The following is a 27,799-nucleotide window of genomic DNA, read 5'->3' on the forward strand; positions in this document are numbered from 1 at the left end:
AACATTCCTAGCCTAGTGACACTTCTTGGCAGTTAAATATAAGCAGTGTACCATGATGTGGAAAATCTCTATTTTCTCTCCTCTCTTATTCTTTTCCTCTCAATAATAAGCGTCGAGGCTGAATAAAAGATCAGACGGAGTTGAGCAGCCCGTTTGGGTGTCCCAGCGGGGTCCTGTCTCCGTGTGTGAGGCATGGTACTGAGGTGAGTTTGAGAGGGATATGGTAACGCACGTTCCCCTGACCAAACACCACCACGCTCCCAACCTCTGCTCCTCTCACTCTGCTAACAGGTAGACACGACCACACACACACACACACACCCACCCACACCATCAGCACCGAGCCTTCACAACGCACAATGTCTGATGGAATAACAACATGAGACAGAGACCATCACAGCCCCCTGCCACTGTCTGATTCAGAGGGGTGTAGCCCCGAACGTCGTCTGACTTTGGAGGGGTGATTCTCCCAAATTAAAGACCGAAGGAAAAAAATGTCTGGAATAGGAAAACAGGTGTCTTTGGTGTTGTCTGGGTTACGGCTGGTGAATATGGTGCACAAATGCTCAGACGCATTACAGATATGCGAGACATGGTTCCAATGCAGAATAAGAAATGCAGCTCCAAAATATCATGACGCATTATTGAAAACCCTGTCATCATGCTCGGCATGAAATGAGCATTACTTGACTTCTGAATAACACTCATTGTGCCACCGCCCTTGTTTTCATTTTCAAACAAGAGACAATTTCAAACTGCAAGCCCATATTGCTGTACCAAACCAGAGCGCATACAAAAACGTCATCAGTGAGCCCGTGTGTATGAACGTGCGTGAGTTTGGCAGGTGTGTGTCATGAAGGGAGCAGATCAGTGGCAGAGTTCCTTCTGGCAGGAGAGGATCAAAACGTAAAGGACGTGCGAGGCTTATGGGAGTGGGAGTTCGCCGTCTCTCAACTAGGTCATCTAAGGAGAGGACACACACACACACACACACAAGTACCCACCTTTCAGAGCCCTAATGGCTGATAACTGGGCTGCTTTGGCCGGGGCTACTTGGGGGTTGACAGCAGGAGGTCGGCTACACTGGGTCTCATCGGTCGAACTCAGTTTAGAGTTTTATGAGTCGTATGTACAGGATACTCGTGGTATACAACGAAATACTGACTTGCAGGTTCCTTCTTGACAATGCAACAGCAAAAAATGATTAAATATATTTTATTTTTATTTAACTAGGCAAGACAGTTCAGAACAAATTCTTATTTACAATGACTGCCTAGGAACAGTGGATTAACTGCCTTGCAGATCGACAGATTTTTTAACTTGTCAGCTTGGGGATTTGATCTAGCAACCTATTGGTTACTGGCCCAATGCTCTAACCACTAGGCTACCTGCAGCCCCAAAATATAATTCAAACATAAAGTAAATGGCTCAGTAGAATAGATTTTTTATTTTTTTTGCATAAGTATAATGCAGGAAGGCACAATTTATAGACCAATATTTACACATGTATCAGAGTAAGGGGGGATGGGGGGGAAAGAGTTTAAATTGGATGGGGTCCTTGATGATGATGTGGGCCTTCCTCAGGCACCGTTTCAAGTAGATGTCCTGGATGGGTGGGAACATGGCACCAGTGAAGAACTGGGCCAACTTCACTACCCGCTGGAGGGACTTGCGGTCATGGACAGAGCAACTCATGTACCAGACTGTGATGCAAACGGTGAGGAAGCTCTTGATGGTGCAGCGGTAGTATCTGGAGAGGACACGGAGAGGACCTGTGGCATGACGAATTTCTTTAGCCGTCTACATTACAGCATCATTAACGTTATGCTAGACATTAAACCAGACGTTATGGTAGACATTACACCAGACGTTATGGTAGACATTACACCAGACGTTGTGATAGACATTACACCAGACGTTATGGTAGACATTACACCAGACGGTATGGTAGACATTACACCAGACGTTATGATAGACATTACACCAGACGTTATGGTAGACATTACAACAGAAGTTATGGTAGACATTACAACAGACGTTATGGTAGACATTACACCAGACATTATGGTAGACATTACACCAGACGTTATGGTAGACATTACACCAGACGTTATGGTAGACATTACACCAGACGTTATGGTAGACATTACACCAGACGTTATGGTAGACATTACACCAGACGTTATGGTAGACATTACACCAGACGTTATGGTAGACATTACACCAGACGTTATGGTAGACATTACACCAGACGTTATGGTAGACATTACACCAGGCGTTATGGTAGACATTACACCAGACGTTATGGTAGACATTACACCAGGCGTTATGGTAGACATTACACCAGACGTTATGGTAGACATTACACCAGACGTTATGGTAGACATTACACCAGACGTTATGGTAGACATTACACCAGACGTTATGGTAGACATTACACCAGACGTTATGATAGACATTACACCAGATGTTATGATAGACATTACACCAGACGTTATGATAGACATTACACCAGACGTTATGATAGACATTACACCAGACGTCATGGTAGACATTACACCAGACATCATGGTAGACATTACACCAGACATAACACCAGACGTTATGATAGACATTACACCAGACGTTATGATAGACATTACACCAGACGTTATGATAGACATTACACCAGACATAACACCAGACGTTATGCTAGACATTACACCAGACGTTATGATAGACATTACACCAGACATTATGGTAGACATTACACCAGAGCCCCACTAAAGTTTAATGTAACTAATATAATTTAAGTGCCTTAATATGTTTGGATCCCAGGAGAGTACAAATAAATACATAGCATCAAATATTTGACTGATTCTAAATAATAATTGACTGACTCTTTCTACAGCCAGAGACACTGTGATTGTTAGTCACACGCCTCTGGCCCATCTCTATGGTCAGTGTGATGGAACCCCACTCTCACATGAAGAACCATGGATTACTGTCTTCAGCTCTAATGAATGTCTTTCTCTACTCTTAAGGAAGGTTTCTGTGGACTCTCAGGTGAGACTATCATGCAGGGCTCTCCATCTCTCACACACACACAAACACACACACACACGCAGTCAAACACACACACACGCGCACACACACCAGGGGTCCTAGGCTGTGGATACCACATCTGCTATTAAAGAGGATAGAAACATTCAAGCAGAGAGTTCTGAAAATCTGAGTGAGGAGAGCGTGCAGGGGGAGGACTTATTTTTGTATTTGTCTGTGCTAATAGCACGGGCTCAGAAACCATTGGCAATGACATATACATATTTTCATGCCAAATGCATATAGAAATGAATGCAAAACATTAGCTCGCATGAAAACAAGCTTAAGCTGAACACAGAAAGCACTACAGCATGTGTCGAGTAGCAAGGAAGAATGCAATGGAGAGAGGGAAAGAAAAGGAGAGTGAACAGGGGGAGAGGAGGAGAGCATGCTGTGTGGAGAGGGAAAGAAAAGGAGAGTGAACAGGGGGAGAAGGGGAGAGCATGCTGTGTGGAGAGGGAAAGAAAAGGAGAGTGAACAGGGGGAGAAGGGGAGAGCATGCTGTGTGGAGAGGGAAAGAAAAGGAGAGTGAACAGGGGGAGAGGAGGAGAGCATGCTGTGTGGAGAGGGAAAGAAAAGGAGAGTGAACAGGGGGAGAAGGGGAGAGCATGCTGTGTGGAGAGGGAAAGAAAAGGAGAGTGAACAGGGGGAGAGGAGGAGAGCATGCTGTGTGGAGAGGGAAAGAAAAGGAGAGTGAACAGGGGGAGAGGGGGAGAGCATGCTGTGTGGAGGGGAAAAAAGAATAGGAAATAGGGGAGGGGGGAAAGAGAGATTTATCCTTTAATGAGAGAGAGGATTGTCTGCAGGCTCTACACATTTCCATTCTAATTTCATGTGGCACAGTCACGGAACTTCTGTCTGTTTTGTGTGTGTGTGTGTGTGTTTGACTGTGAGTGTGAGTGTGTGTGTGAGTGTGTGTGTGTGGGTGTGACTGTGTGTGTGTGTGCTTGACTGCATGTGTGTGTGTGTGTGTGTGTGTGTGTGTGTGTGTGTGTGTGTGTGTGTGTGTGTGTGTGTGTGTGTGTATGTGTGTGTGTATGTGTGCATGCGTGTGAGCACAAGTCAGATTCAGAAGGGCGGAAGGAGGGTCTCTTTGCCCCGCAACCAAAAACTCTTCTGGAAAAAGTATTGTCTGCACGCATGGGTTAAACACACTCTAAAATTGGCCCAATGGCGTACACTTCCCCTCATTACTAAACCGATTTGAACGTGCCTGACGGTTGGAAATAATCATAACATCTGTTGTAGTCTCATCCCAAAAACTGTGTCAAAGAGAGTCAAAGTTAGGAATTAGCCATTCTCTCGTATTGCCATTGTAGACTAACTTAATCCTGGGTCATTTAAATGTGTTTTGAATCAAATGAGAATTCAATTTTTCACAAACCTTAACTGATGTGTTTAACAGGTTTTTAACAGGTTTTTCCTCCAGCACGAATGAACATGTCCTCCATTCCAGAGCCCATCCAACAGTGTCCACAGAGCCTTGATGGTGGTGTCTAGATACCCAGGCCTCGTCAAGTCCTACAGCAGCTCATGGCACTGTGTGGAGTGCTGCATCTATGTGGAGAAGATTGATCCCCTTGTAAGGGGATGAGATTCAAGCCTCGTGTCTTAGCAAGGATACTGTCTAACTGACTGCAACAACAGTACGGTAATACCCCTCTGTGCTGACTGACGAACGGCCTGTCTGTGCGCAAGCCTCTCCACTTCAGACGCAGACAAGCTAGGCCCCTGGCAAAGTCAACTGCACCTTGGCACTGCCCCATAACCAATCATCATCATGCCCAGCACGGCTTATAGCCTCTTCTACCACCTTGTTGTGGCTGGCGCCACAGAAACGGATGTCCACTGCTTGCTAGCTTGTGTCCTTCAAATCGTAGCAAATCCTCAAATGAGCCACGATAGATATCATACAGAACACGTAGCATGCATATCGCCGAGGCCTATATCATATCAGAACTAATAAATTAACTTAGTTTAAGACCCACGCTGAAGCTGTGACAAGGTCCCCCCCCCCCCTTCCCGAGTCAATTTGAGAGGCAATTTGAAGTGCCGACCTTGGCGTGACTTTGAGGCAGAGAGTAATTACACAGAGAAGGTTTCACAGAACCATTGAAGTGAGGAGAGAGAGAGTGTTTCATGGTGTATGGCCACTTGAGACCTACCGGTAAGCTTACACAGTAGGCCTATTTTGAATGCAAAAACAGTTACCCCCTGGTTGCTTCGCCTGGTGTAGTATAGAATAGTGATATTTGACATTGGGTGTTTCTACATTCAGAGATTAGCCAAACCAAATTCCGTATACAACGAAATCCCCTGAAAACCCCATTGTTTTAAAAGGAGCAGTTCTCTTTGAAGATCCAACAACAAAAAGGGCAATGGCGCCCTCCTCAGGAGAGGTTAAAAAATGAGTCAACCATGTCAGATTATAACATGCAAAAATAAGCAGGATATGCGGAATGTACGAAGCCTAACACATCACTGATTTAGACAAATACAATCCCAAGGTATGCATAGTACAGATAACTAGTTCACCAGACACAGCCACTGGGTAAAAAAAAAACACAAACACATCAAAGTCATTGAGTGCCACAAGAGCAGAATCCAGCCTCTCCTATCCTCTGTGTCAGGAAGTCTGTGTATCAGTCCCATATCTGTCCCATATGCCCATAGTGGGAAACGGGGCTTTGTTATCTTACCAAGTCCTGGAAGGCCCCGAGTCCTCTGGGGGTGGGGTAAGGGCTAACGCGGAGCCCAATCTCAGCAGGGGGCCTGGGACTGTCACCTCTATTTAGGTCCCCCTGTGCGGTGCCCGACCTAAATCAGCCTTTCGGCTGTGAAGGGCCGGCCCAGTGAGTCCACGCTGGCAGTTAAGAGGGCCGTTTGGCAAAGTGCTTAGACGCTGGAGCCAGACTAGCCCTGACAGCTGTCAACAGAGACAAACATCCCAGCCTGACACAGACAGAGGATTGGGGTAGTGTTTATGGGGAAGTGTGTGTGTGGGAGTGGGGGGGGGGGGTTGCATGTGCGCGTGTGTCGTCTTGTGGTACAGTAGTGCCAGATCTGGGTTGAAGCACTAGTGTTACAGACACTGTGCACCGCAAGGCAAGCAGGCACGTTGTCAGGAATCATTTGGTGAATGGCAACGCCGCAGCAAGCTGTCATGCTAGGCACATCACAACCACCTACATGCCCAAATCGTTTGAGTTCCCCCTGAAAGGAAAGCCCAGTGACTTGACCTGATTTTAAAACACTGTTCCTAAAAACACAAGCCCTCCTGGTAAAAGCGAAGAGTGTATTTTAGCTGCAGACAGCCTAAAAGAAGAAGGGATGTTATATGGTGCCTTGGTGGGGCAGTTCTGTTTATGTCTGAAAACACCGTTAAACGTGGTCTGGTTTGCAACTTCATCCGTAGGTTCTACAACTAAATGCAGTGTTCCAATATTTCCTTACAAGGAAACATAATGCCGCTGTGTGTGTGAATGAATCAAACTGCCTAAATATGATTATCGGGCTCCGGCAGCAGAATAATGTTTTTAGCCTGAGAGGGAAAGGAGAGAGAGGACAGAGAGGAGAGAGAGGTGAGAGAGGAGAGAGGTGAGAGAGATGAGAGAGGAGAGAGAGGATAGAGAGAGAGATGAGAGAGGAGAGAGAGGATAGAGGGAGAGAGAGGGGAGAGAGGGGAGAGAGAGGAGAGAGAGGTAGAGAGGAGAGAGGGGAGAGGGAGGAGAGAGGGAGAGAGGGGAGAGGGAGAGAGGGAGAGAGAGGGAGAGAGGAGAGAGGGGAGAGAGGGGAGAGAGGGGAGAGAGAGAGGTGAGAGAGGAGAGAGGGGTGAGAGAGGTGACAAGCTACATACTGTATGAGTAGAATCCGAATAATGTCCTATGATTGCGTCAACATTGCGTTCTTTCAAGGACACTTGAGTGGATACCTCCGTTATTGTCCTCTTTCAGGACGCGTGAGCAGATACCTCCGTTATTGTCCTCTTTCAGGACACTGAGTGGATAACTCTGTTATTGTCCTCTTTAAGGACACTGAGTGGATAACTCTGTTATTGTCCTCTTTCAGGACACTGAGTGGATAACTCTGTTATTGTCCTCTTTCAGGACACTGAGTGGATAACTCCGTTATTGTCCTCTTTCAGGACACTGAGTGGATAACTCTGTTATTGTCCTCTTTCAGGACACTGAGTGGATAACTCCGTTATTGTCCTCTTTCAGGACACTGAGTGGATAACTCCGTTATTGTCCTCCTTCAGGACGCTGAGTGGATACCTCCGTTATTGTCCTCTTTCAGGACACTGAGTGGATACCTCCGTTATTGTCCTCTTTCAGGACACTGAGTGGATAACTCTGTTATTGTCCTCTTTCAGGACGCTGAGTGGATACCTCCTTTATTGTCCTCTTTCAGGACACTGAGTGGATAACTCTGTTATTGTCCTCTTTCAGGACGCGTGAGCAGATACCTCCGTTATTGTCCTCTTTCAGGACACTGAGTGGATACCTCCGTTATTGTCCTCTTTCAGGACACTGAGTGGATACCTCCGTTATTGTCCTCTTTCAGGACGCTGAGTGGATACCTCCTTTATTGTCCTCTTTCAGGACGCTGAGTGGATAACTCTGTTATTGTCCTCTTTCAGGACGCGTGAGCAGATACCTCCGTTATTGTCCTCTTTCAGGACACTGAGTGGATACCTCCGTTATTGTCCTCTTTCAGGACACTGAGTGGATAACTCTGTTATTGTCCTCTTTCAGGGCGCGTGAGCAGATACCTCCGTTATTGTCCTCTTTCAGGACACTGAGCGGATAACTCTGTTATTGTCCTCTTTCAGGACACTGAGCAGATACCTCCGTTATTGTCCTCTTTCAGGACACTGAGCGGATACCTCCGTTATTGTCCTCTTTCAGGACACTGAGTGGATAACTCCGTTATTGTCCTCTTTCAGGACAATGAGTGGATAACTCCGTTATTGTCCTCTTTCAGGACAATGAGTGGATAACTCCGTTATTGTCCTCTTTCAGGACACTGAGTGGATACCTCCGTTATTGTCCTCTTTCAGGACACTGAGTGGATACCTCCGTTATTGTCCTCTTTCAGGACACTGAGTGGATACCTCCGTTATTGTCCTCTTTCAGGACACTGAGTGGATAACTCTGTTATTGTCCTCTTTCAGGACACTGAGTGGATAACTCTGTTATTGTCCTCTTTCAGGACACTGAGTGGATAACTCTGTTATTGTCCTCTTTCAGGACACTGAGTGGATAACTCTGTTATTGTCCTCTTTCAGGACACTGAGTGGATAACTCCGTTATTGTCCTTTTCAGGACACTGAGTGGATAACTCTGTTATTGTCCTTTTCAGGACACTGAGTGGATAACTCCGTTATTGTCCTTTTCAGGACACTGAGTAGATAACTCTGTTATTGTCCTTTTCAGGACACTGAGTAGATAACTCTGTTATTGTCCTCTTTCAGGACACTGAGTGGATAACTCCGTTATTGTCCTTTTCAGGACACTGAGTAGATAACTTTGTGATGGATAACTCTGCTATAGTGTCTCAACCTAGCAAACGTCTGTTCTGTCTCATTGTCTTCCTCCAGGTGACTCTGGTATTGTCTCTTCTCCTGCAACAGCAAGGTTCCCCAACTGGTGGCCCGCAGGCCAAATTTGGCCCGTGGCTATTTTTATTTGGCCGTCCAAGTTTCCTGAGCAAATGTTTTATTATTATTGTTGTACATAATAGACTAAAAACACCAAGAAATCAGCTCCAAGTGATTTGAAATTAAGAAATCTGTATTCACAGGCATAATAGAGAGAAAAATGTGATCGTATACAAATGTAAGCAAGGTTTCAAGTATGTTTCAGTTAATATATTATCGGTTTTTGGTGTTGTCCCCTAAATCTTGGTCGACCGAAAGTCTTCTGTTCTTTAGACCAATCGACTGCTAGAAAAAACGTTGTGTTTTTTTCCATATATAAACACAACCTACACTACCGTTCAAAACTTTGGGGTCACTTAGAAATGACCTTGTTTTTGAAAGAAACGCACATTTTTTTGTCCATTAAAATAACATCAAATTGATTAGAAATACAGTGTAGACATTGTTCATGTTGCAAATGACTGTTGTCGCTGGAAATGGCTGATTTGTTTATGGAATATCTACATAGGCGTACAGAGGCCCATTATCAGTAACCTTCACTCATGTGTTCCAATGGCACAAAGTATTAGCTAATCCAAGTTTAACATTAGCCATTAGCCTAATTGATCATTAGAAAACCTTTTTGCAATTATGTTAGCACAGCTGAAAGCAATAAAACTGGCCTTCTTTAGACTAGTTGAGTATCTGGAGCATCAGCATTAGTGGGTTCGATTACAGAATCAAAATGGCCAGAAACAAAAGACCTTTTTCTGAAACTCGTCAGTCTATTCTTGTTCTGAGAAATGAAGGCTATTCCATGCGCAAAATTGCCAAAAATTCTGGCTAAGCAGATCCTGCCATTACTCTCCTGAAGTTGCCGGTAATATCTTACCATTTCTACCCATCTTGCATGCCAGTTATGGTTTTCATATGCACATTTTCGTGAAACAGTTTTATTTAATTCATAATAACATCTACATATCTCAAATTCATTGTCATGCGTTTAATCAATATTCTATCCAAATCTAAATGAATATGATACAAACCTAAAGAGTAACTTCTATTGCTATTGCCAACTAATAGCAGTAATAGCCTCAGGATAAGAAGCAGTGCTTGTCTTGGGGAGGAGCTCACCGGAGCAGAGTACCGGCACCTCAAATGTTCTACTGCTTGAGCTCCTGTTCCTCTTATAGAATATCAGCTCAAAGGTATTGTGGAGCTGTTGCACCTAAATGTAAACAATACCAGCACCCAAAATGAGTACCGGAACCTATTTCAGTCCAAGTCTAGCGCTGATAAAAAGACTATTTTATGACGTTTCCACCGAATCAGAGCATGACATTTTTCCCTTTCACGTTGAGTGGTTATTGAAAGGGAGAGAGCTGGAAAGATGTTTCAGATACATTGAGGAACTATTTGTCATTCTCAACAGATGTAAAAACAGACTGTTTGCTTTCTGTTTGAAATGAAGAACACATGACTTTGAGAAGCTCCACAGGTCATAAGTGGTGGTCCGTTAAGCCAATCAGAAATACTAATCAGACCCCCAAATGGGTGCATTTACATGCCTACATTTGCGAGCAGGCCAGGTAGCTTACAACAGGCTGACCACACCGCTCGAGTCGCGTGCGTTGCAAAATACATGTAGAAATCTATGTTATTCAATTACTGCACCCCAACGAGCGTCTGCGTTGCCAAGGGCTATAATAGAAGTCAGTTCTATTTCTGACGGAGATCACGATGCAAGTCCTGCCTCTCCCATCTCCTCATTGGTTTATAGAAGCAGGTATCCACGTGCCATCACCTCATTGGTTATACCCACGTGGGTGACTGAAAGACGAATGAGGTCAGTGGAGATGACTAGAAACGATTCGGGTTGACCGTTTTATGTGTGGATTAATTGGTGGAGTAGAGGACCTTGTGCATTTCAAGTAAAATAACAACTCAATGTTTATATCCCAGAACACATTAGCTAGCAACAGCAAGCTAGCTAAATAGGACATATTAGCTAGCAAGTCCAGGCTAACTAGCTAAATTGCCATAAATGTTTAATTATTTTTGACCTGTCCCCAAATTACTACAATTGGTTCAGAGTTTGTTTTGATATTTTAACCTGCGTGTCGTGATCGCATTTGGTGTGGGGGGACAAAATGTATTTATGCACGATGGCGCTCACGCGCAGCCGGTTTGGGTTCCATGTAAACCTACTTCTATGCGTGCGTGTCCTTACTCAACATTAACAGGAGCACTCCAAACGAATGACAATAACGAAATTGACAGAACTCGTAAATGGAATTAAATAAACCAAAACTTGTTTCTCACAAGTGTTGCATAGGTTGTGCGCTCTGCAAACAACGTGTCCACTCCGACAATGAGAACGGAAAGACTGGAATAATAATATTGAATGCATTAAAATAAATTACCATAACCAAAGTAACAAACATTGTAGATGAGAAATGATAGGAATTAACGGTAAATCTACTTCTGGTGTTATATGTAATGGGGAATTGGTATACACACTAACAATCAAACCCAAACAATTCACACAATGAAGTTATGAAACAATGAATGTGCACAAATTGGCGGGAGAGAGCACATTCTGGAGAGAGTGCATTGTGCATCTGGGTGCAGGGTCATTCCGACATCTGCACTGGCCATGCAGCATCTATGGTGACACGGCCTCAGAAGAAGTCAGGGCATTCATACCTCTTATGCCTTCGCGGAGCAGTGCAGAGCTTTTGTCAAGGAAGTGAGTTTGTGTTTATACAGGATGTACCGCCCCCACCTACCGTCAATCAATCGTGTTAATGTGGAACAATAGAGAGCCCTCTGCATTGTGACTAAATTTAGGAGGGGCACGGCAATGCCTGGAGCCTCCGCAGTTGCGTCACACCCTCCGGATGGAGCTTCCAATCACAAATTAGGATCAAGCATAAATGGGCTTTTAGTCAAGGCCTCCGTAATGGATTAGTTCACTGAGATGGGCGCAAATAAATATATATATTTGTTACTGCTAAACAATCTCGGTCAACCAGCCGCCTAACGACCAATTGGGGTCAGCCCTAATCTGTTTGGGCTTCTTGCTGTTAGTTTGCAGTCCAAAAATGTATGTTATTATGTCGTCCGTCCCCCCCACGGAAGAAGATCCCTGTGCTACAGTCTCAGATGACACCCTATTCCCTACATAGCACACTACTTCTGATCAGAGCCCAATGGGTCCTAGTGCACTCTATAGGGACTAGGGTGCCATTTGGGACACAGAGATCATATTGTCCTCTCCCTGGAGCTGCTGATAGCTGAAAGAATACAGAACCAGGAGTGGGTTTCCTCTGTACAGAGACGACCCATCAAAACTCTGATACAAACACACGCGCTCTCTCCTTCAGTCTCCCAGTGCTCCTGGTTCTTCTTCTCCAGGCTTCTATTCTTCACTGTCTCTAGGCTTGGCAGGTTTACCGTATTTACAGTATACCGGAGTAAAAAATACGGAACGATTTTCAAAACCATTTGAACCAAAACCACTTTGAAGTTTTTCCATTTAAATTTTTTTTTTTTTTACATTTTTACATTAGTTCCCCAGAACAGTTGAGCCAGTCACATGTTTGTTTTTAATAGCACAACAGGGGTATGTGAGCTGGTGAGTCCACAGCATTCTGTATATACCGGCGAGTCTCTTTTGTGCTGTGCTCATGAGGTGACGAAGTTACACGTGTATGTAAATGTTTGCCATCAGATATTTTCTAATGGCTTTCTGTCAGAAGTCAAAGAGCTCTGGATGAGTTATCTGTACAGCTGACATTTATTCCCTGTGCTTCCGACTACTGTCTTTCTTCTTCTCCCATCTGCTCTGTGGACACATGCTGCTCTTCCTTCAGAAAAGGATGCGTCACAACTTTGTCCATTTGCACATTTCTCTCGTTCACTTTCACACATAAATCTCCATACACACCGAAAATTACATTTTGGTAGCTACTAGCTATTCTTGTACAACTTTATGAGCTGGATTTGTCCGTCTTGGCAATTAGTTTGTTTGTTTTCTATATGGTTTCGCTATTCGTTTGTGCTCATTTTGTTAGCATTCTGGCAGTAATAGAGGCCCAATTTGCTTTTTTCCTCGCGTTTTTAGCGCCTCCTTGTGTGCCATGCTGGTACCATAAATTCTGGCACGGGAAATGAAAATCTGGATAGCGCCGAAACCTACTGTGATCTCCCTGTCTCCCTAATCCCCCATCGTTCCTGTTGAAGCGAGGGATAATGCCATCGATTAAAGCCGGCATTCCGGGGTGTATTATTCGTTAAATTATGAGGACTGACCAATGGCCGCCACCCAATAATCAGGCATGGAGGAGAACCAACGGCAGCCAGCCCACTATGCTTCAAACAGCCCAACTATACTTTAAGACAAACCCTCTTGAAACAGACACACAACAAACAGCACAGCGGAATCAGGCAGTAGACTAGCCTGGTCCCAGATCTGTATGTGACAAGCAGATCATCAGAGGAGTTGGCTAAAGTGAAGGAGTACAGACACACTCACACACAGAGAAACTCTCTCGCAGCAAGGGAAGAAGAGTTAAAAGGGAGGGAGAGTTGGGTGAGGTCACGTATTGACTCTTGGTGGAGCTCCGGGTCATTGATTGAAGTCAGAGAGAGTCATTGATTAAGTGACAAATGGAGTTAACGCACTTCTCCTAGACCTCCCGACCCCGCTCTAGAGGACAGCTCTAACTGGTTCCTTCCCAAATAGCACCCTATTCGATTTAGGAAAATGCACGCTAGAAATGTATTAGAAGAGTAGAGAGAGAAGGGGGAGGGATAGGGAGAGGAAGAGAGAAAATGCATGCTAGAAATGTATTAGAAGATAGGAAAAAAGGAAGAAAGAGATAAGAGGGAGAGGAAGAGAGAGAATAGAGATGGTGAGAGACAACTGGAGACAATAGGGAAGCTTTTAACCTTTGCCAAAAGAAGGAAATTGCTCTGGCACACGCAAATGCAGTGTGCCCACCAGTGCAGTTAGTCTAATTTCCCCTGCTCCTTGGGCCAGTCTCTGTAGCCTAGTGTAGTGTAGTGGGGGGCAGCTGTTGGGGACCCTGCTTAAGAATCGCCTAATTTACCTCCCGGCTTGATCTCTACTCAACACAGGTGCTGCCTTGGCACCAGAGCACTGTTACCATGGAGATACACTCAGGTGGGATGCCGTGTCCAAGTTGCCCACCCTGCTCTGATCCAGGGATGCCCAGATCATCATCATTAACTAACATAAACAGACAGCCAAACTAGTCACATCTGTATAGGATAGATGGTACACGCAGCATAAATATGGACTTGAGTGCCCCCGAGTGGTTTGAAAGCACAACTGCAGTGCCCACTGAGGAATGCATCCCAATAACATCTCCTTTCTCCCGAAGTGTGCATTTGTTCAATACTTCCCTTCAATCTAAAAGCATTGGATTGTTGAAGGTAAGGAAAGGTAGATACCTAGTCAGTTGTACAACTCAATGCATTCAACTGAAATGTGTCTTCCGCATTTAACCCAACCCCTCTGAATCAGAGAGGTGTGACTGACGGGTGCCTTAATCAATGTCCACGTCGGCTAGTGGGAGTTTACACTATATTTCTTATACCAGTCATGTCCTTTCAAATCATTAAAGGGAACTTAGTGAACAAGTGCACACTTTAGGAGGAAAGGAGAGATTATTGGGACATAGCGACTCCTATGCACCTGACATATAACACGTATAACACAACACCGACAACACGGAAACACCTTGCTCAGCGGAATCGACAGTAATGAGCTTTTGCGTTAGTAGCCCTTAGAGTTTCCCTTGGACCTTGTCAACATTAAGTCATGTGGTGTGTGTCTGTAGACAGACAGATAGTCCCCCTGTACAAAGCTGATCTTTCACCTCTCCAACACTTACTTCTCTCCCAGGTCCTGTCAACCAGTGGTGTGGTGCTCTTTTTTTTAGTTGAGGAAGCAGAATTTTTTTTTACAAAGAAACGTTTGTTAAACACTAAGAGGACATTAGAATAACATTGATAGTAATGTACTGTTAAACCAAAGTTTGTTTGGAATTTACGGTAATATACTTTACCTTTTTTTTTACAGTAACTTACAGGTAAATGGCTGCCAGTAAGTTACTGTAAAAACAACTTTCTTTAAAAAAAAAAATGTTTTACAGTGCAGCGACTGTCACAAAGTGTTGCCAAAGTGACGTGAGTTAATAAAGCACCCATAAGATGATGACGGAGCCAGTCGCCCAACAGTCTGGCTGCTACCTCAACAGTCTACCCAGAGGGCCGTGTTTCATTTTATTACAGTGTGGAGAACCACCTTCTACCAGGGGTCTCCCCGAATGTCGTTACACACACACACACACACACACACACACACACACACACACACACACACACACACACACACACAAACAGTAGCCTGTGGGTTATGGATGGGGAGAGAGACACAGACACACAGTCTGGCACACACCATCAACTGAACTCGTCTCATTCCAAAGGTGAAAATGCTAAAATATATTCTGTGGAACTAAAATAAAAATAAGACTTTACATTTTAAAAGTATGCTGACATACGGTGTGATTAAACTATTCAAAATTCAACACTATAAACACTAAACATATGATACAATGTCCACACATTTTCTATGGTGTAATACTCACACAGCTTTGTTTTTCATTCAACACATAGGGAAACCACCTGACGTTAGCAAGTGTAAGAGAATTTGAATACTTTCAAATGAGCTGCCAGCAGAGACTGCATAAAAATGGCTGCTACACACATTTAGTGGCACTAACATATACCGACCACTAGGGGGCAGAGGCATGCCATTATTGGCAGGAAACAAGCCCAAAAAGGCTTGGTCTCAGACCATCTTAAAAGCTATCTATCATAGGTTTTTCAACAGGACAATGACCCAAAACACACCTCCAGGCTGTGTAAGGGCTATTCTGCAAGAAGGAGAGTGATGGAGTGCTGCATCAGATGACCTTGTCTCCACAATCACCGACCTTAACCCAAGAGATGGTTTGGGATGAGTTGGACTGCAGAGTGAAGTCGAAGCAGCCAACAAGTGCACAGCATATGTGGGAGCTCCTTCAAGACTGTTGGAAAAGCATTCCATGTCAAGCTGGTGGAGAGAATGTCAAGCGTGTGCAAAGCTGTCATCAAGGCAAAGGGTAGATACTTTGAAGAATCGCAAATATAAATACATTTTGATTTGTTTAACACTTTTTGGGTTACTACATGATTCCATGTGTGTTATGTTGATGTCTTTATTATACTACAATGTAGAAAATAACTCTTGAATGAGTCCAAACGGACTCCTACTGTACATCTTAAAGATGTTACATGTGGTTCTGAGGGGAATGGTAGCAGATTGAATATTTCACAGAACTGACACATAGATCATCCATGCTCTGGAACAAAAACACATGCAGCCACTAACCCTAACCACATTGCATGGCACAATATATTACTCATACTTGTTTTTGTGTAGATGCCCCAGACCGTTGCACTGTCATTTCATTTGCTCATAGAGAATGGGTGTTACAAAGAAATACTACCTAAGTCCCAAATGGGACTCTATTCCCTATACAGTGCACTACTTTTGACCAGGGCCCGTAGTGCACTACAAAGGGAATAGAGTGCCATTAGGGATGTACAACTATCAGCAGTAATGACGCTACTTGATCCACCAATCATCTTGACCATGTAGGGAGAAATCCGGAGATTGTTACTGGTGCTTGAGACAGAGCAGAGTGTCACCACGACTACCCATAATGGCCACTTGACGAGGCAATAAGGCAGAAACAGGATTTTTCACCCTAACTCAATGCTGTGACATGTTCAAAGACTTTCTTTGTGCAATGTGACTAACCTGAGTGTGCGCGCGCACGAGAGAGAGAGAAATCAGTGTGAGACTATCAGAGACTGATAGACAGAACTGCACATAAAGCTCACTGCACAAAATCTGCTGTAGTCCAAAATACTCGACAACCATGTCTATACACTCCTGGACACACACAGCATGGAATGTCTACAGGCCTTTGGACTGCTGGTCTGGGTAGCAGATTTGAGCCAACCACAGCTAGACGAACATGTTCCAGCACCTAGATGTATAACGTGCTCTCATTCAGGGCTGAGTTTCTGAAACAGAGCTGAATGTTGGCCAAGCTTCACACTCCTCCCATTCAAATGTATTGGCGGGGTGTGGACTCAACACACTCAACGGTATGAGACGCACTGAAGCGCTCATGATCTCCTCTATCATTAAACTGATAGTGTTTCATATGCAACAACACCCTTGCAAATAACAGCTTTATGTCACTGTCCATTCACTGAGTCTGCATTCCGAATGGCAACCTATTCCCTATACGGTACACTACTTTTGACCAAAGTCCTATGGGCCCTAGTCAGAAGTACTGCACTTAAATCAGGAATTGGCTGCCATTTGTGACACAAACAACATCAACACACATAGTGCTCAGCTTCTCCCTGGTTCCCATGGTGACTGAGCCATAAAGGTTTGTTGGCTGTTTCACTCAAGGTTAGCTAAATTAGTCTTAAAAGGATTCTTTCATGACACTGTCTGTCTGCTACAGTGTTTGGTAATTAGTCCTGATTGTTTGAGCGCAAAGAGCATAAGATTGTGGGTTTCCTAACGATTGTCAGACCCAATGTTGAATCCTACAGTACCCACATGAAATACACAGAGAGTGGGCATGCCCATGTGGACATTACTCCACCACTAGCTACGCCAATTAACTACCGTTAAGATCAAATTCAACACCATGCATTTCATCTATCGCTCTATAGCTGGGTGAGAAATGACTGACCAGCTGCAGCTTCACATAGTACAGAGCCATGACAACCATTACTCCTGATGAAATCATTATAATGATCAGCTAAGTTAGTGTCCCAAATTGCACCCTATTCCCTATATAGTGCACTACTTTTCACCGAAGCCCTATGGCCCCTGGTCAAAAGTAGTGCACTATATAAGAAATTGAGTGCCATTTGGGACACAAACCTAAAATAACTACAAGGGGGTCTCTCTTCAGGTCTGTTAGCCTGTTGGGGGCCCTGGCTGGGCTCTGGGCTGCTTCGGCTGGCATACTGTTTCTATTAAAGGTAGAGAGAGAGAGAGAGAGAGAGAGAGAGTGCAAGAGAGAGAGAGAGAGGTGAATATAAGCAGATACGTGGAACAAATGAGGTCATCACCCACTCCCTGCCCAGGGAGAGAGAGAGAGGCGGGGGACAGAGGGAGAGAGAGACGTAGAAATAGAGAAAGAAAGACAAAATAGAGAGAGGAGAGATGTGGCGGGAGAGAAAGAAGGAGAGATGGAGGGATAGGCAGAGCAGATAGAGAGAAAGAAGGAGGGATAGGCAGAGCAGATAGAGAGAAAGAAGGAGGGATGGAGGGATAGGCAGAGCAGATAGAGAGAAAGAACAAGGGATAGAGGGATAGGCAGAGCAGATAGAGAGAAAGGAGGGATGGAGTGATAGGCAGAGCAGATAGAGAGAAAGAAGGAGGGATGGAGGGATAGGCAGAGCAGATAGAGAGAAAGGAGGAGGGTTGGAGGGATAGGCAGAGCAGATAGAGAGAAAGAAGGAGGGATGGAGGGATAGGCAGAGCAGATAGAGAGAAAGAAGGAGGGATGGAGGGATAGGCAGAGCAGATAGAGAAAGAAGGAGGGATGGAGGGATAGGCAGAGCAGATAGAGAGAAAGGAGGAGGGTTGGAGGGATAGGCAGAGCAGATAGAGAGAAAGGAGGAGGGTTGGAGGGATAGGCAGAGCAGATAGAGAGAAAGGAGGAGGGATGGAGGGATAGGCAGAGCAGATAGAGAGAAAGAACAAGGGATAGAGGGATAGGCAGAGCAGATAGAGAGAAAGGAGGGATGGAGTGATAGGCAGAGCAGATAGAGAGAAAGAAGGAGGGATGGAGTGATTGGCAGAGCAGATAGAGAGAAAGAAGGAGGGATGGAGGGATAGGCAGAGCAGATAGAGAGAAAGAAGGAGGGATGGAGGGATAGGCAGAGCAGATAGAGAGAAAGAAGGAGGGATGGAGGGATAGGCAGAGCAGATAGAGAGAAAGGAGGAGGGTTGGAGGGATAGGCAGAGCAGATAGAGAGAAAGAAGGAGGGATGGAGGGATAGGCAGAGAAGATAGAGAGAAAGAAGGAGGGATGGAGTGATAGGCAGAGCAGATAGAGAGAAAGAGGGATAGAGGGATAGGCAAAGCAGATAGAGAGAAAGGAGGGATGGAGTGATAGGCAGAGCAGATAGAGAGAAAGAAGGAGGGATGGAGGGATAGGCAGAGCAGATAGAGAGAAAGGAGGAGGGTTGGAGGGATAGGCAGAGCAGATAGAGAGAAAGAAGGAGGGATGGAGGGATAGGCAGAGCAGATAGAGAGAAAGAAGGAGGGATGGAGGGATAGGCAGAGCAGATAGAGAGAAAGAAGGAGGGATGGAGGGATAGGCAGAGCAGATAGAGAGAAAGGAGGAGGGTTGGAGGGATAGGCAGAGCAGATAGAGAGAAAGGAGGAGGGATGGAGGGATAGGCAGAGCAGATAGAGAGAAAGAACAAGGGATAGAGGGATAGGCAGAGCAGATAGAGAGAAAGGAGGGATGGAGTGATAGGCAGAGCAGATAGAGAGAAAGAAGGAGGGATGGAGGGATAGGCAGAGCAGATAGAGAGAAAGGAGGAGGGTTGGAGGGATAGGCAGAGCAGATAGAGAGAAAGAAGGAGGGATGGAGGGATAGGCAGAGCAGATAGAGAGAAAGAAGGAGGGATGGAGGGATAGGCAGAGCAGATAGAGAGAAAGAAGGAGGGATGGAGGGATAGGCAGAGCAGATAGAGAGAAAGGAGGAGGGTTGGAGGGATAGGCAGAGCAGATAGAGAGAAAGGAGGAGGGTTGGAGGGATAGGCAGAGCAGATAGAGAGAAAGGAGGAGGGATGGAGGGATAGGCAGAGCAGATAGAGAGAAAGAACAAGGGATAGAGGGATAGGCAGAGCAGATAGAGAGAAAGGAGGGATGGAGTGATAGGCAGAGCAGATAGAGAGAAAGAAGGAGGGATGGAGTGATTGGCAGAGCAGATAGAGAGAAAGAAGGAGGGATGGAGGGATAGGCAGAGCAGATAGAGAGAAAGAAGGAGGGATGGAGGGATAGGCAGAGCAGATAGAGAGAAAGAAGGAGGGATGGAGGGATAGGCAGAGCAGATAGAGAGAAAGGAGGAGGGTTGGAGGGATAGGCAGAGCAGATAGAGAGAAAGGAGGAGGGTTGGAGGGATAGGCAGAGCAGATAGAGAGAAAGAAGGAGGGATGGAGGGATAGGCAGAGCAGATAGAGAGAAAGGAGGAGGGATGGAGGGATAGGCAGAGCAGATAGAGAGAAAGGAGGAGGGATGGAGGGATAGGCAGAGCAGATAGAGAGAAAGAAGGAGGGATGGAGGGATAGGCAGAGCAGATAGAGAGAAAGGAGGAGGGATGGAGGGATAGGCAGAGCAGATAGAGAGAAAGAAGGAGGGATGGAGGGATAGGCAGAGCAGATAGAGAGAAAGAAGGAGGGATGGAGGGATAGGCAGAGCAGATAGAGAGAAAGGAGGAGGGTTGGAGGGATAGGCAGAGCAGATAGAGAGAAAGAAGGAGGGATGGAGGGATAGGCAGAGCAGATAGAGACAGAAGGAGGGATGGAGGGATAGGCAGAGCAGATAGAGAGAAAGGAGGAGGGATGGAGGGATAGGCAGAGCAGATAGAGAGAAAGAAGGAGGGATGGAGGGATAGGCAGAGCAGATAGAGAGAAAGAAGGAGGGATGGAGGGATAGGCAGAGCAGATAGAGAGAAAGAAGGAGGGATGGAGGGATAGGCAGAGCAGATAGAGAGAGAAGGAGGGATGGAGGGATAGGCAGAGCAGATAGAGAGAAAGAGGAAAGAGAAGAGGGCGTCTTTCACAAAGATGGAAACTATGGAAACGTGCTTCCAGTTACAGGAGTGCAAAAGCCGTATGTGAGGACTATAACATAACATGGGTGTTTTACCACACTCATATAACATAACACACACAGTGTACAGACCATGAAACCACATCATGGGGCAAACCACATCATGGGGCAAGCCACATTAACACACCTACAGGCCAACCAACAAACGGAGTGTGTTCGCACACACTGACTGTCTTCCAAATCTATTGTGACAAATTGAAGGGCCAAGTCACTTTAAATGTCCTCAAGTCCGTGTGACATAATTGACTAGCTGAATGGATGGTATTGTTGCTGCTGCACCACAGTCACAAGCAGACCCTACAAACACACACCTGAGAATCTCAACCGTTACAGCTGCCTGCCAAGGGAGTGTGTCTATCCTGAACTACCCTCCTTTACAGACCTGACTCTGGGGCAGCGGACCTGGGGCGGCAGGGTAGCCTAGTGGTTAGAACGTTGGACTATAGTAACCAGAAGGTTGCAAAGTTGCAAGTTCAAACCCCCGAGCTGACAAGGTACAAATCTGTCCTTCTGCCCCTGAACAGGCAGTTAACTCACTGTTCCTAGGCCGTCATTGAAAATAAGAGTTTGTTCTTAACTTACTTGCCTGGTAAAATATATATATATTTTTTTTAAAGTCAGGAATACCTACTAATGCAAATCAACCACTGTTGAATATAAAGACAGCCTTTAACCAGCCTTGACAGGGTATATACCTTCCTCCTTTACCCCAGGGACAGACAACCTGTTAGGGGGGGTTGAGTCTCTCCCTGCCTCTTTTAAACAGTGGCCTTCCCCGGTACATAGTATGGGCCAGGGCATTCTCAACAGGGCTATGTTCCTGGCAGCACGACTATATCGGACTTAAGTGTCCGCGAACGCGCCCATTCTGTCATGCTGTATCACCGCCTGGTATGGCAAATGCACCATCTGCAACCACAAGGCTCTCCAGAGGATGGTGCAGTCAGCCCAATGCGTCATCGGGGTCACACCGCCTGCCCTCCAGGACACCTACACCCGGTTTCACAGGAAGGTCAAGAAGATGATCAAGGACCTCAGCCAAGCAACGGCCTATTCGCCACGCTACAATCTTGAAGGCGGAGACAGTAGAGGTGGATCAAAGCTGGGACTGAGATTGAAAAACAGCTTCTATCTCCAGGCCATCAGACTGTTAAATTGTTACCGCGAGTCGGCCTCCGTCCAGTACCCAGGCCTGAACCTTAGAGACTGTCACTAGCCGGCTACCACCCGGTACTCTACACTTCACCTTAGAGACTGTCACTAGCCGGCTACCACCCGGTACTCTACCCTTCACCTTAGAGACCGTCACTAGCCGGCTACCACCTGGTACTCTACCCGTCACCTTAGAGACTGTCACTAGCCGGCTACCACCTGGTACTCTACCCTTCACCTTAGAGACTGTCACTAGCCGGCTACCACCTGGTACTCTACCCTTCACCTTAGAGACTGTCACTAGCTGGCTACCACCTGGTACTCTACCCTTCACCTTAGAGACTGTCACTAGCTGGCTACCACCTGGTACTCTACCCTTCACCTTAGAGACTGTCACTAGCCGGCTACCACCTGGTACTCTACCCTTCACCTTAGAGACTGTCACTAGCCGGCTACCACCTGGTACTCTACCCTTCACCTTAGAGACTGTCACTAGCTGGCTACCACCTGGTACTCTACCCTTCACCTTAGAGACTGTCACTAGCTGGCTACCACCTGGTACTCTACCCTTCACCTTAGAGACTGTCACTAGCTGGCTACCACCTGGTACTCTACCCTTCACCTTAGAGACTGTCACTAGCTGGCTACCACCTGGTACTCCTCCCTTCACCTTAGAGACTGTCACTAGCTGGCTACCACCTGGTACTCTACCCTTCACCTTAGAGACTGTCACTAGCTGGCTACCACCTGGTACTCTACCCTTCACCTTAGAGACCGCTGCCCTACGTACATAGTCATTGAGCACTGGTCACTTTAATAATTTGACATACTGTTTTACCCACTATTATGTATATACTGTGTTCTAGTCAAGGCTCATCCTATACGACAACTTGTCTATTCATATACCGTCCACACTGTCTTTACACACCATTCAGATACATATGTATTTATACTCCGGATTCTGCCGTTTTGATACGTCTTAACTTGTTCTTTTTTAAAACTGTTTGATTATGTGTGTCGTTATTGTATTGCCAGATATTGCTGCATTGTTGGCGCTAGAAGAATAAGCCTTTCGCTGCACCTGGGACAACATCTGCAAAACCGTCTACGCGACCAATAAACTTTGATTTGACACACCCACACCCACACTAAGATGTAGGGGTTGCCACTCGCTGCTGCGCTAAACTGGCATTAGTTTCCTGCTTGTACTACAATCATACTTCCTGTGAAAGCTGGAGAAGCGAAGGTCAGAAATGGCACTCTATTCTCTATATAGCGCACTACTTTAGACCAGAGCCCTGGTCAAGCAGTTCAAGCAATAGGGATTAGGGTGTCATTTGGGACGCATTCCAATTCTGCTATAGGTAAAGGTTGTAAAGGAAGAGGTACACTAAAAAGCACATCTTAATTTAGAATAGACAACCTAATATACTCTGTTTGTTCCTACTGTCAAGGCAGAGGTGGTTGTGCTCCAAACTGGTTTTGAAGTCAAACCAAAATTACATTGTGTAAGAAGCGGAAGGAAGCAGGCTAGACTTATTTTTAAGACTGGGCTGACCGGCTCCACAACCCTGTCTGTCAGTCAGTCAGTCAGTCAGTCAGTCAGTCAGTCAGTCAGTCAGTCAGTCTGGAGGTTATAGAGGCCTTAAACAATGCTGTTAGCTTTAAACTGCTCATTAATCACTGGCGAGCAGCAACGCGTACAGGCGGAGTCCCAAATTACAGTCATTTCCCTATATAGTGCACTACTTTTGACCCTTTTGACCAGGGCCAATAGAGCTCTGATCATAAGTATTTCACTATGTAGGGAATCTGGTGCCCGTTGGGACGCACAGTGCACACACAGTACAGTGGATATGCATAGCATTACACGTACAGCCACTACTGTGAACAGACCTAGTGCTTTTAAAGGTACTGCATGTGTCAGTCTCATGACAATGGCATCAGTGCAATTAGACAGACAGACAGACAGACAGACAGACAGACAGACAGTCTTTCATTTATGCAAGCCAAGATACATAGGATCCTAAATATAACAGTACATAGGAACTGTTGTCATGGTCTTTAAACTCAGCAGGGTATACTCATGTCACAGACATATATAGTACCGGTCAAAAGTTTGGACACACCTACTCATTCAAGGGTTTTTTCTTTATTTGTACTATTTTCTACATAGTGGAATAATAGTGAAGACATCAACATGATGAAATAATACATATAGAATCATTTAGTAACCAATAAAAGTGTTAAACAAATCAAAATATATCAAATGTTTGAGATTCTTCAAAGTAGCCACCCTTTGCCTTGATGACAGCTTTGCACACTCTTGGCATTCTCTCAACCACCATCACCTGGAATGCTTTTCCAACAGTCTTGAAGGACAGTCATCTGTTCACCTACTCTGTGTCTCACAAAGACACAGCGGTTGGAACTTAAAATCCACAAATTAACTTTTAACAAGGCACATCTGTCAATTGAAATGCATTCCAGGTGACTACCTTACGAGGCTGGTTGAGAGAATGGCAAGAGTGTGCAAAGCTGTCATTAAGGCAAAGGGTGGCTACTTTGAAGAATCTCAAATATAATATATATATATAAAAAAATATATATAATATATATATATAAAAAAAAAATATATATATATATATATAATATTTGAGATTCTTCAAAGTAGCCACCCTTTGCCTTAATGACAGCTTTGCACACTCTTGCCATTCTCTCAACCAGCCTCGTAAGGTAGTCACCTGGAATGCATTTCAATTGACAGATGTGCCTATAAAAAAATAATATATATATATATAAAAAATATATATAAAAATATATATATATAAAAAATATATATAAAAATATCTATATATATATAAAAAATATATATATAAAAAATATATATAACAATATATATCTATATATAAAAAATATATAAAAATATATATTATATATATATATATCTAAAAAATATATATATATATATATATCTATAAAAAAAAAATATATATATATATATCTATAAAAAAAAAATATATATATATATATATATATCTATAAAAAAATATATTATATATATATATATCCTTCCTGAGTTGCCTTTCATGGTTCTGTCGATGTAGGACTTTTACTGTGGATATAGATACTTTTGTACCTGTTTCCTCCAGCATCTTCACAAGGTCCTTTGCTGTTGTTCTGGGACTGATTTGCCCTTTTCGTAACAAAGTACGTTCATCTCTAGGAGACAGAACGCGTCTCCTTCATGAGCGGTATGACGGCTGCGTGGTCCCATAGTGTTTATACTTGTGTACTATTGTTTGTACAGATGAATGTGGTACCTTCAGGTGTTTTTTTCTGAGGTCTTGGCTGATTTCTTTTGATTTCCCCATGATGTCAAGCAAAGAACCACTGAGTTTGAAGGTAGACCTTGAAATACATCCACAGGTACACCTCCAATTGACTGAAATGATGTAAATTAGCCTAACAGAAGATTCTAAAGCCATGACATCATTTTTGGGGATTTTCCAAGCTGTTTAAAGGCACAGTCCACTTAGTGTATGTAAACTTCTGACCCACTGGAATTGTGATACATTGAATTATAAGTGAAATAATCTGTCTGTAAACAGTTGTTGGAAAAATTACTTGTGTCATGCACAAAGTAGATGTCCTAACCGAATGTATGTATGTATGTATGTATGTATGTATGTATGTATGTATGTATATATATATATATTCTATATTTTTCCCCCTTACTAGCTCTGACTTTGCTGATAGCTATTTTATTGAGATGAAATGTCCTTCCTATGACTGTGATATGTGGTTGTCCCACCGAGCTATCTTAAGATGAATGCACTAACTGTAAGTCGCTTTGTATAAGAGCGTCTGCTAAATGACTAAAAGATGTTATGTATGGCTCTCTGGGTATAGCAGTGTACTGTACTGTCACTGATGTTAAAGGACAGAGCTCCTCGTATTGTCTCTACTGCTATTTCCTGTCCATGTGCAGGGATGGAGTTTGATGGGGAATAGCACGGAACCCAGGGCCTGAATACCAGACAGTGTTGAAAGGAGAGGGATGAAAACAGAAGCATGGCATGCCACCTGGAAAAACCAGCTCACGCATCCAGACCACCGCTCTCACACACACACACACACACACACACACACACCTCCTGTCTGGTTGACAAACTGTCCCATAAACAGCAGCACTTCCTACAGGCCGGAGATGAACACACAGCTCTGGTTCACAACGTCTAAAGACACACCACCGTCATAACTAGAGGTGTCATGGTCTCTCTACCCACACTCTGTTTGGCTTTCAATCTGGAGTGAACCCGCACACATGTACGCAACCACACACACGCACATACCTACACACACACGCAAGCACCCACACACACGCTGTACCAGCCAGCAGTCAAATAAAGTTTACCAGAGGAAACTACAGTAGTCTGGATGTACTAGAAGAAGTAAATAGTGTCCAAAGGGCTTGGGCTAATATTTGGCTTGACTAAAATGTAAATGGAGAATGTGTTTTCTCAAATGTTCCCATCCTATCCCTTACTATAGCTGATTAGAATGACCTCTACTGCTCTTACTAAAGCTCTCTCTATCTCTGTTCTATTATAGCATAACACCAGATTACACTCTGATTCAACACTTGAGGCCTTTTCACAGATGCATTGTTCTTAGCCCCAGGATAAGACTGGCCCTGGGCTAGCTTAGCCTGTGTTCACACAAGTAGGGTGAAGTGACACCAACTGTCCCTTTTCTTGTGTAGAAAATTCAAATTAGGTATCAAAGGAACTCTGATTGGCTAGCCCTTGGGTTAAGGTTGGTGCTAGCCCACTTTAGAATGTGCACGTGTGAACACTCGCTTAGCCCCAAGCTCAAACCTCCCTTAGCCCAGTGCTTTGAGGCACTTAGCCCTCGGCAGTGTGAACATGCCTTTAGTAATCTAATCTAACACAGTACCTAACTACCCAAGCCCTTTTGTGAGCCACATAAATCACTGAAGCCCTGTCAACAGCGTTCGTCTATTGTCCATATGCCATCAAACGGCAGTGTGTTGGTAGATAAAGTATGGCTGCAATGACATTGTGTGACAGGCAGGGGGCTCATGATTCTTCTCAGTAGAAATATGAAAACAGATTCTCGTAAATAGACAGTGCAGCCAAAGCCACGCCCTCTCAGAGTTTACAAAGACTGTTTCTCTGTTTTATAGAGTTCATTAGTCATTCAACCAGAGGCAGCAGCAGCAGCATCACATTTAAGTAATTTAGTCATCTATTTTTACACTTAAATATCTAGTTTTAGACCTTGTCATTTTCTTTCCAGTTCTCAATTTTGAGGAGATAAGACAGCTAGCATCTGGTAGGAAATGGCCTGTGAATTCATCTGAGAAATATGCCTCAGTATTTGCCAGTATTGTAAGCCTGGGCATCACTTGGCTGCTACTGTGGGGATCACAGCAGGAAGTGGCAGACTAATTGGTCCAGTTATAACACAACACACATCATCACATGGTTATATGCAAAGCAGGAAGGACATCTCAGCAAATGATTTTTACCCTGAAATAGCTCAAATAGCTTCCTGGGGTGTATCAAGCCCACTGACCACAGCGTGACTCACCCTGTCTTTGTCATCGGCCACATCGCACAGTGTGTCGTCCAGATCCAGTATGCCTCCGTCCCCATGCTCCAACCTGTGCACCTGTAGCCAGTAGCCAGGATCCTAGAGGGAGGGACAGAGAAGAAACATGGATTATCTTAGAGAGAAGAGAGTGGAGACGTGGCTTATTTTAGAGAGAAGAGAGTGGAGACGTGGCTTATTTTAGAGAGAAGAGAGTGGAGACATGGCTTATTTTAGAGAGAAGAGAGGTGAGACATGGCTTATTTTAGAGAGAAGAGAGTGGAGACATGGCTTAT

General features: G+C 44.6%; 1 protein-coding gene across 3 annotated transcripts in view; it reads right to left on the reverse strand.

Moving 5' to 3' along the window:
• Positions 1–27,799, reverse strand: part of LOC135522644 (partitioning defective 3 homolog) — a 581,006-nt gene that overhangs the window by 482,637 nt on the left and 70,570 nt on the right. For all 3 annotated transcript variants that reach the window (XM_064949098.1, XM_064949099.1, XM_064949097.1), the window contains exon 2: positions 27,504–27,605. In XM_064949098.1, the coding sequence (XP_064805170.1) occupies positions 27,504–27,605 (102 nt within the window). The remainder of the gene's footprint in view (positions 1–27,503; positions 27,606–27,799) is intronic.

The sequence above is a fragment of the Oncorhynchus masou genome, chromosome 30, assembly GCF_036934945.1.
Source record: "Oncorhynchus masou masou isolate Uvic2021 chromosome 30, UVic_Omas_1.1, whole genome shotgun sequence".
Lineage (NCBI taxonomy): Eukaryota > Metazoa > Chordata > Actinopteri > Salmoniformes > Salmonidae > Oncorhynchus > Oncorhynchus masou.